The 10578-nt window shown below is 37.3% G+C and overlaps 2 protein-coding genes across 8 annotated transcripts in view; both read right to left on the bottom strand.

Moving 5' to 3' along the window:
* Nucleotides 1-236: 236 nt before the first annotated feature.
* Nucleotides 237-3775, bottom strand: LOC103328872 (uncharacterized). Of its 2 annotated transcripts, none has more exons than XM_008231277.2 (8): nt 3531-3775; nt 3352-3429; nt 3197-3265; nt 2724-2798; nt 2567-2635; nt 1516-2124; nt 1255-1326; nt 237-629 (listed from the first exon to the last, which is right to left on the bottom strand). In XM_008231277.2, exons 1-8 carry the CDS (start codon nt 3642-3644, stop codon nt 396-398), a joined length of 1320 nt encoding a protein of 439 aa, XP_008229499.1. In that variant the 5' UTR covers nt 3645-3775; the 3' UTR covers nt 237-395. The 2 variants fall into 2 exon arrangements, with proteins under 2 accessions (XP_008229499.1, XP_088898174.1); XM_089042048.1 differs by having other exon boundaries at nt 2724-2813; nt 3531-3726.
* Nucleotides 3776-4170: 395 nt separating this feature from the next.
* Nucleotides 4171-10578, bottom strand: part of LOC103328873 (pleckstrin homology (PH) domain-containing protein) — a 37823-nt gene continuing 31415 nt past the window's right edge. For 4 of the 6 annotated variants that reach the window (XM_089042043.1, XM_089042044.1, XM_089042045.1 and 1 more), the window contains 11 exons: nt 10004-10181; nt 9781-9917; nt 9027-9153; nt 8550-8771; nt 8099-8458; nt 7399-7557; nt 7019-7303; nt 6725-6940; nt 6551-6603; nt 5449-5557; nt 4171-4914 (listed from right to left, as the gene is read on the bottom strand). In XM_089042043.1, coding sequence (XP_088898169.1) covers nt 4567-4914; nt 5449-5557; nt 6551-6603; nt 6725-6940; nt 7019-7303; nt 7399-7557; nt 8099-8458; nt 8550-8771; nt 9027-9153; nt 9781-9917; nt 10004-10181 — 2194 coding nt within the window. In that variant the 3' untranslated portion in view covers nt 4171-4566. Of the gene's footprint in view, nt 4915-5448; nt 5558-6550; nt 6604-6724; nt 6941-7018; nt 7304-7398; nt 7558-8098; nt 8459-8549; nt 8826-9026; nt 9154-9780; nt 9918-10003; nt 10182-10578 lie in introns of those variants that run through there. The other 2 variants (XR_016122335.1, XM_089042046.1) reach the window with 2 other exon arrangements.

Below are 10578 nucleotides of genomic sequence, written 5' to 3'. Positions count from 1 at the left end.
TTGAAATTCTTCTTCATCAAATTTTTTTTTGAAATTCTTGACAACGAAGACGAAATGAGTAAAGGCAATTGAAGAATTAGAGACGGCGAGAAGCTCTGCAGCATCCATAGCCTGGTCAGCTATCAGCCTGTATACACAACTGAGCTGAAGTATGATACAGAAATGTTTCATCTGAATTTCTGTGATGTTTTCTTTCTTTTTTCATCCGCAGGGGGGAAATTACGAAGAAAGGCTAGTTGGTGCATAAAATTCTTAATGATGGCTTCAATTATAAGTAACAAATCTTATCACACTCCAATACAAATTATTGTCATTGCCCTGTACTTTCAGTATAATTTCACCTACACATAACTCAATCTTATAGGACAATAAGTTGTTTGGTTTAAACCCTGAGATCAACACTCTGCCATAGGAAACACAGATCCAATTCTGTCTCCGAAGCGATAGCATTTAATGTTAACTTGGTATGGACCCAGCTCAATATGGTTGTCCTCTCCACCCATGAAGAAACACAGGGTGTACAATGCAATTTCAAATTCTGGGCTCACTCCAACTAAAGTGCTTGATACAGCTTTCAAAACACCGTTCCATTCGAACTGGATCGTAAGCAACTGGGTTTCAGAGTCTGGCTGCAATTGCAATTTAGTATACATAATACTTTCCAAGTCAGAGCAGGACAAAAATTCATATTCAAGAATGGCAGGTTTCGAAAAAAATATATATATATGATGAGATGATGCTAAAAGTTCAGTTCCTTCCTCACGGGGCAGCAAAAATAGGGAAACCATTCTTTACCATAAACTGAACATAAAATGAAGTTCTGTTCGAAGCAAAGCTCTGAATTTGCTTCCACAGTAATGAATTCTTCAAGAGTCTCAATGAGATTATTAAGATATTTAATGTTAAAATATGATTTAGCATGTTAACACTGGAAATAGAAACAAAAAAGAAGGACAAATATCTTTGCGCAAGTCATCAATGCACAGCCTCAAGTCTCAAATTGTGAGACCTTCATGAGTTATTCTTGCATCTTTCTACAGTTGGAATCAACTCTGAGAAGTCATTGCATTACTTATCATTTACTTCTCAGTTAATAATTTCTTGAATGTTTTGTTAATCGTTTCAAGTAATATCATAATTAAATACCCTTAAATGTGATGCAAGAAAGTGTAAGAAAGCTTTATCTCGTTTCAAGTAATCCCATTTCCACTATCTTGTAGCCTTGTAGGCAGAACACTTGATAGAATTACTTACAGTTTGCCCACGTCGACGGGGGAAAATATAACCTTGATAGTCAACTCTTCCTTTTGCTTCTTCAAGGTAAAACTGGGAAGATATAGAATAAAGATACTTAGCATTCACGAGTAAGACCACTTTAGATAGATGGGAGAGAAAAAAAAAGAGACAAGAAAATAATACCGAACACACATCTGAATTAACATCATATTTATGTTGACATGATAAGATACAATAAAAATGCAAAATATAGGTAAAGAGTAAGTCATAGAAGACAACCTGAAGCCAGTTGTGGAAGCCCGAAACCTCTTCTTCACCACGTTGCTTAATTTCTCCAACAAAAACGTGTTCAAAAGCAGAGGAGGAAGCAGATGTACCACCACGGCCATAGAGATCAAACCAGAGAGTGGTCAATGTTCTTTTAAAATTTTGATAGCTCTCAGATAGAATGCCCTTGTGTGAGAGATACTTGTGAAGATATTTAATGGGAGCAGTTCTGCTGATTTCTTCTATGAATGCAGCCTGCTCTTGCTTCTCCTCAGATGTGATAACTTCTTTGCACCCCTCATTTGGGTTGTAATTATCTAAAAGAGAACAGAAACGAGAAAAAGTAGGTCTCCTGAATATATCTTCACTCAGCCAGGTAAATAAGCTGCCTTCTGCCAAATCTTCCTTTTGGTAGACCTTCTTCCCTCCACCACAGTCAATTTCATAGTCCTTTCCAGGCACTAAACGGTTTAAATCAAGTTCCCAAATTTTACTGCAAGCTCGTGACAGATCAGAAAGCTCTTCTTCAGAAGGTTCTATTTTAGCACCTACTTCAGCCTCATCAGAGTATTTTTGCTCAGTGGAAGGCCGTTTATATCCATTCCACTGGCCCATCTGAATCTGTTGATTTTTTATTTAGCGAGCATTACATAAGGAGATTACAAATTCATTTTTTTAAAACTTAAATTAATAAGACAAGACCTCTAGGAAATAGAATAGATCAGAATGTTATGAACTTATAATATTGCATAGTCAACAAGGAAAAAAAGGAAAAGTAGCAGAAGTCTGTAATTCATATAATTCAAGATTAATTTCTAATAGCTTCAACTCAATAGAAGTACAAGTTAGTTAATGCCCTACATGGATATTGGATGAAACTGTTTCAAGGCTACAAGCCCAACTTATCTAGGAAAACATCAAATGCAGCTAAGAAGCCAATCTACAGAAAAAACAAACTATAACCCAACATCAAAAAGTTAAGACCAAACTTTTTGACAGTTTACAGATTATGCTGCCCCAAGATAATGAAAATGGAACCAATACTCAAACGAAGAAAACAAACCTTGTGTGGTTGTTGCCTTGGAGGCCTCTTTCCAACAGTCTCCCAGCCATCCTTATTTTCCTCTTCATCCTTCAACATGGATAATAAAATATAACCAAAATGTTCGAACTGAATCCCACTAAATTAAAATTAATCAGATAATTAAAATAAGACAAACCTTCCTCCTTGAGTAGTTTTGGTTATAACCATGTCGTCCACCATCATCATTCCTTACATATCCCTCATGTGCAGCCTGCATTTGAGATATCTGTGAGGATATGACACATGAAGAGATAAAAAGGACATCCACAAAACAAAAAGGTCACTTAAGTATGATGATGAAGATGATAAGTTCTTTCGAAACCATGAATACTTTCTTTCATTATATCATCCATATGAATATGATAACCAATAGAGAAGCCTGATCCTCTATGAAAAGGAAGATTATCGTTAAATTTCATTGTTCCTTATGCTTCAGTCATTAAATTTTGGATATTATGTACAAAAACCTGAAGATGTTTTCTTTCTAGAAAATGGGTTCTTCAGATTTAGAACAATGATCTTCAACAAATCCAATCTACCACAAATCCAAATCCCATAACAAAATTTCAAACAAATAAGTAAATTAACTACTTAAACTATACAATTCACCTTGTGGGGTCGCCTTGAAGGTTCCGAATCCACATTGTCCCACTCTGCACGCCCCAAATGACTCTGTTCCTGCAAGTTTTCACACTTGCAGTTCACATTAATTTCACAGTAAACAAAACCAAAACCCAAAAACCCCAATGCAATCCAAACCAAACCTGTCGATTCCAATGACTCTGCTTGGACCCATGTGGGCGATCACTGTCATTCTCATCTTGCTCCTCCCCGGACACTACCTGCGCATTTTAGCAGGTACAAGCAACACCAAAATTCAAGTCTTTATCTAAGATCCAGAAATTCAAAAGGCTTTGGAAAAATAAGAGTGGTGGTAGCTTACCTGAGCCCAGGTGGATCTGGACTGTTCCTCCCGGTCCCGTGGGCCCGGATCTTCATTCCTGTTCTCATCGTGACCGAGCGCCACATCGATCAAACCCTTGATCAGACCCTCCATTGAATTTCACAGATGGAAAGGTGAGAGAGATCCGAAAGGTTGAAGAAGATGAAGAAGGTAGTTAGGAGTGAAGGAGTGGCGGGTAATGGCAACTTTGTAAATAAGGAAGTGTAAAGTGTATTGATTTGATTGGATTGGATTTGGCTTTTTTGGGTCAACGATTTCATAACCATTTTGTTAAACAAAAAAACTTATTGTTATTTTGGATATTTTTTTAATAGCATTACTTGGTTCCTTCAAATTGAGTATGAGTTCCTCCTAAATACCAATGTGATTTTGACATTGACATTTGTTAAATTTTATCAAAACTAGAAAGAAAAAAGAATATTAAAAAAAATTTAACGAGTGTCAAATTTATGTGATTTTAAAGACGGATTCTTCCTCAATTTTAAAGAGCCACTTTTTCCTTTTTAATTTTAATATATCTTATATTTCATTAAATTAAAAATGGAAGAAAATCATTATGCACTTTTTATGTGAAAACATTAATAATATTTTTTCATGAGCTAACAAATCAATTATAATATTTTGCTAATTGAGGTGGTACGATCTCATTGTGAATATTATAATAAGAAGTCAATGCAAGACATAAATAACCCCCTCAACACGGATAAGAGTGTCGGCAAATTTGGTGGTTGCCATACAATGCTTTGTATTGACACTTAGCACGGGCGAACCACTCACATTTATGTGTGGGCAGCTTCCAGCCCCCAGTGGATTATAGAGAGACATCATAGTGATACAAGCTGCCTCAACTATCAGATGCAAATTGCATAAAAAACTATAACAAGAGAGAAGACATGCTATACAGTACTATACACTCAGAATTTGATGTATGATCAAAACCCTTTTTTTTCCTTTCCTTTTTGGTTGAAATTTAACTAGCAAAATTTGGTAAGGCCTTGCAATATAAACCCACATTTCAGGTCTCTTTTAGTGAGTCCAATAAAGGCTGAGGATCATCAAGAACCCTCATAGGTTTCCAGTCAGATTCTTCCTTGGCTTGTCTTAGAGCCACAAAGTGAAGAGCATCGCTGTGGACTTGATAAACGTGGCACGCCCACGGGTAAGAATCTGGAGCCGACCAAATCTTTTGCTCTTCAAAATCCGTCTCTTCAGCAAGTGATTCAGCTATGCAGTACACTACATCATGTTCGGGTTCAACAAATCTAGCCACCGCAATGCATCCAGGAGATACATATCCCTCCGGGGCCCGAGGATGCCAAATCGATATCGGTGTTGTGTAGTCATCAATGCAGTTCCTCCATACCTGCATATGTGTACATATATTAACCATTTATATAATAGATGACCAAAAATTAGTCATCAATATTTGACCGGAAAAAAGCAATTCTATAATAGGAACCATTAAGCTTATCAGAAAACTTCAAGCTGCATCGGACTCATCATACTTCAATGCCATACGTAATCTCAATCCAATGGTGTTTCAATATCCCCTATTTTCATTCCAAGTGTTGTTATGTGACAAATCAAATGGTGTTTTGACTTTCACACGTGACCTGACCGTATATGAAAAGAAAACATACATATTTCAACTGAAGATGGGGGCACAAGAAAACACCACAATTCATCGATTACTCTCCCAGTAAGTTATATTGAGAGAGAAGCCATACTACAATGGGGCCAAGCAAGGACCTAGAAGTTCTAATAATCCTAGAGTTATATCGAGAGAGATGACCTGAAAATGTTAACAATCCTAGAGACTAGCCTAACTAGGTTATACCCAGATGAAAAACATACCTAACTAGGTTTTACATTCGTGATTTAATTATAAATTTCTTACCAGGTCATAACCAACTGGAGGTGCAAACAATCTGTCAACCTTACGGTAAACTGCGGCAACGTTTGGAGGATGGCTGCCAATGTGAGCAATATCACCGATGGAGACATACCTGGAAGAACGAAAAAAACACACTTCAAATTTTGCAATGATAACAATTGAGTTAGCAGCATCTGGTGGTGAAATGCGTACTTTTTTTTTTAATTGAAAAGAAAAGCAGACAGGATATACAAACAAACCGCAAACAGGATATACAAACAAACCACAAACAGAAGTTACAACATGGAATGGAGACAATCAAAGTAGAGGTAGCAGTGCAGGGGTATATCCATACTCCACCCAATTATTCAGTTCTTGAAAGTACATGAACCAAAGAGGATGGGAGAAATGCATACTTTCAGGAGACTGAAGGGTTCTACTTTCTTGCAACATATAGCATCTTGATGGCACCACTCGAGACGTGAATTTCGTCTTTGTAAATCACATTATATAGAAGGCAATAAAAGAGAACCACAAACGACCATTTTTGTCTTGTCTTGACTTTTCTCCTTTGATTGGGGAAAAGTGGGATAGGAGGGGCGGGAGTTTAAACCTGTGATATTCCCTAGCCACCAAAGCTTTAGCTCAGCGACAGAAAATGCATTTTCTCGACATTCCAGTCCCTTTCAGTTTATCAAGGATGTAAAGGAAGTTTCTCAAACTTAGTAAGGTTCGGTAACAAGTAGCCTTTAAACAGTATCCTAGCGGCTCAAACCATGTCCTGACAGAAACTTGGGGGTCTTTTAAAGAAAATGTCAATATTCATATAAATATTAACCAAAAAAAAAAAAACAGTGCTTTAATTGTGGGAACAGATAATTCACATGAAAATTCGTACTCCAAACTAAAAATTCCTATGACTAATGCATAGAAAAATGCAATTATAGTAAGGAAAGGATTCTACAACTTGGCCATCAAGAAATTGAACTTCACAAGTATTGGCATTCAAGATCTCACACCAAATAAATAAATACAAATATATAGTCACTGATAAAATGGAATTAAATGCAATAAACATTATAAGGTTTTCAAGAAAAATAGAAAACAAAACAATGGTCATAATTACCCGTCTGGACAAATGGGTCTCCAAATGCTACAGATTCCACCATCTCCTGAAACCTGAATGTATGAAATAACGTTTCATCTAAGACTGCACCACCGCAGGGTTCTAAACTCTCGACCAGAAGACAATAAAGTTTCAAAACTGGACACAGGTACAGCAGGAGGAACACTAAATTACCTGCTTTCTGCACAATGTGCATCGGCCTCTGGATTCTTGTTCACTGCTCCAAATCTTTGAAAAGTTAATACTGTGTTTAACAAATCTCCTACCATCCAATGCAGAACTGTCTGATGGGAGATCTCTCAGCCTGGTAATGGCCTTGTCCGGTAAACGATGTTCTCTCCCATCAGCTTCAGACCAAGAAAAGTACACATGTCGCTGGCTTGATGGAACCTGAGAATGGAGAATCATATTAGGGTTTGGTATATCCTACCTCCTCTACAGGAATTAATACTTTTGTACACTATTGACCTTCAGAATTATGCTTTTCATGTCGGACTGATATGCTTTCCACATCTTACGTACTACAGAACAGATCCTAACAGCTTGGGGTTCTCGTCTCTCAGTTTCTTCTTCAACACTGCACTTTATAACCCGTACAAAATTTTCTGATCTCCTAAAATTTTTGAGGTGGAGGATCAAATGAGATGGCTGATTGCAGCCTGCTTTTGCCAACTCCACGGCCATAAGCTCTTCCCAAGGTACATCCCACATGATCTTGCAAGGTTTCTTATCCATTTTGTCTGGAGCCAAACACTAGAAGGGAAAGAAAAGAGACTGAATGTCAAGCAGACAAACTTGGTAACATACAACAGAGGTATCTACAGGCTATAGCAAAGACTGTTACTAACCTGAAGCAGCATGACTCGCTTATTGGTCACTAAAACAATTCGTTGGTAAGGCACAACAAAATGATCGTCATAATAATCGGACCAAGCAAACTTTGAGGGCTCCTTGAATATTTCAGTACAACCAAAATGCCGATGTGCTTCTGCAAGGTATAAAATCATCTACAAAAAAAAAAATTTAAATAAATAAATAAGAAGTGTACATCAAGATAATAGTGACTGACTACAGCTACACTCCTTTTCCTGAAAATGATAGACCTAGCTGACTAGGGTTGAAGCAGTGTCAAACCAAAATACCAAACACTCACAACTTTTGTAGTTCAGAGGGTAAGAATTAAAAGATACTTTTCATTCATATTTCATACGACATGTATTTCAAGCTTCAACAATGATTCATTAAAGTCAAGAATTAAAATCACAAAAACTCCATAAGGGCTTCATCCTGAACTTTTAACCATCTCAGGCTCACAAAAACCAAGTCATCAAATATTGTATGGATCCTGTATCCTACTCACTCAGACTCGCAGTATTACTAATGCAAATAGTTCCATCCATCACTCAAGTCACCCTTCTCACCAGTCAACTCTCATCCTCTGTTCTGAAGTTTACAAAGTTAAGAAAAGGCTCATAGTTTCTCCGGCTAGTGGGAGATAAAATTTCTAGTATTGCACATAGAATTTACGTAAAAGAGGTAACAAATTACCTGCCCAACAGCTTCTCTCTCACAATACTCTGTGAGTACAGCATCGGCCCTGAAAGCTCGGGGATTTCTAATTCTCTGGAAGGTTGTTTTGCTATTAAAAACCTCTAAGCATTTGGAACAACTTGCTCCAATTCCATCAACAGTCATTGAGAAGAAGTCTAATGCCCCACTGACTGGTTGCACTATCACTCCCACGAAAGCACGTCCAAGTCCATGAACAAGTCCTAAAAATCCATTCTGTCTAGCACTCTCTACAGGTTTTTTCACTACTCCAGACACCCCAAAAGCAACACCTTGCACAAATGCTTCTGTACCTTGCATAATTCCATCACCCACCCCAGTTATTCTCCTTGATGATACCTGAAACCATGTCAAAATTAGCCTTTTGTAATAGAAATGAACTGCTAATCTTTCTTTCTTTGTTGTTTTCTAGGTTAATATGAGAACTTACCTGCTTCGAACGTAGTTGCATAAATTGTCCATCAGTTGACAACTCTGCAAACCCTTTACTAAGAGATGCCAAAGTTGAACTTGTCATACCAAGTACATCAACCGCAAATATCAAATGTAAAGGATTATGGATCAGATCTCTCCAAATACGGTTACCAATGGCAGAAACAATGGAACTCTTCCGCATGAATCTGTCTCGATGCATCACCCTTCTAAGATGCACCTGCAGCAATGAGATATTAGTGTCACGAGCATAGCGTCCATCCCAATATTACCACTACATAATAGATTGGAAACGTGTTAAGTCTAATCATTTTGGCCATACGAATTGCTGCAAATTTAAGAATACTTACAAATGTGAGTAGGAAAAATTGAAAATAAAAAAGTCAATACAAAAACTGTTAAGAAAATCATAGCATTCAACTATGGAACCACCCAATATGCACAGTAAAGCACCCAGATAAGCCAGAGAGCTGACCTGAATCTTGAACGCATTTCCGACAGCTGATAGTATGGGACTCCACACCCCTAGAACCCCATGAGGTCTTTCAGCCGGCGCTGTCTCCAATGCGACCTTCAGCCTAACTTCTGAAACATCTATTAGGCTGGAAAGAAAGGGGGAAAAAGATTAAGGAAATGTCACTCCCATAATCAAATCACAGAAGATTAAGTTCCTGCTAGTTGACAATATAATTCTATTTCCCATCAGTAGACAGAGTTATAAAGTTTGTCGGCCACTTGCAAAATAAGTAGAAAGATGACACTACAAATTCTAGATGTACTATTGCAACACGCATACTATACTGTGTTTAGTAGGTTTGGGGAAACCCAATAATTGACGGGCAGCAAAGACGGAAAACTACAACCTGGCAGCGAGGGGGTTGGAGAAAGAATTATGAAGGTACCAATCCAAGGGGTTAAAAAATACTAAGTCACTGAGAACCCTCACAAGAAAAGGAAACATAATTAATACTATTGCAAATGACAAATGGATAAGGACCAAGTTTATTAATTTGCACGTAAGTATTATACACTGATATACAGTTTGAACACGAAAGTTGATTTTTAATAAATAAAAAAAGCCAAAGCCTTGGCATGTGCACTCAACCACCCAAAAATAAGGATGTTGGTGAAGGAGAAAGCATAGTTCACTTCAGCACACCAGAATTATATCACTGCAAGTCCAATGAATTGCAGTTTTTCAGGACACAAAAACAAGTTGTGATACTTACTCAATGCGTAATTCAGGATCAACTTCGGTGACACTAGAACTTTTAGGTACACGATCTAACTGTAGATTATTGTAGAAATCCACCAATGCCCAAATTATTGGTTCATGAATATTAAGCCTCCAACACTTCTCGGTTACCTATCATGTCATCATAAAATTTGGTCAGAGCTTAGGCAAACATCTCACTGTTGCAATTGATACAGCATCGTGTTAAAAAGAATTACCCGTATATAAACATAGGGGTACACCTGGATTCCATCAATATTTTCATTACGCATTGTTATTGTCATCTTGAACACTGGATGATGCAAGTCAGAGTTCATTTCAGGAGCCAACAACACTGGCATCAATGTTAGAGGAAGCTGGTTATCCAACTGCAAATGGCCCAATATGAGCTTGAACCTGGCAGAAAGGAACATGAATGTTTGGTGTAAGCATTATTTCTAATAAGCAAAGCAACATTTGAGCGATGACGGAGCTGATAACGCGTTAGAGACGGAAGATGCTTCAGTCATTAAAATCTAGCACACTTTCCACTATGGAGGCGGAAAACAGAAAAACTGATCAAAAAATTTCAATAATGGCAAATGATAGTCACATATACAAACAATTAAAATAAAATTCCAAAGCAATTTTAATTTTTATATACATCTACCCATATTTTTGTTCACACATTTAAACAAAACAAGCTGTACAACCTTTTTCTCCTCTCTCTCTCTCTCTCACAAATGTATCAACCTTTGTCTCTTCTATGACTCACAAACAAATGTATTAACAATCGTCAATAAGGATGTTTTCA

This window comes from Prunus mume, linkage group LG7 (assembly GCF_029339155.1).
Source record: "Prunus mume cultivar Tortuosa linkage group LG7, ASM2933915v1, whole genome shotgun sequence".
Taxonomy (NCBI): domain Eukaryota; kingdom Viridiplantae; phylum Streptophyta; class Magnoliopsida; order Rosales; family Rosaceae; genus Prunus; species Prunus mume.
This window is presented reverse-complemented; position numbering and strand designations above follow the sequence as displayed.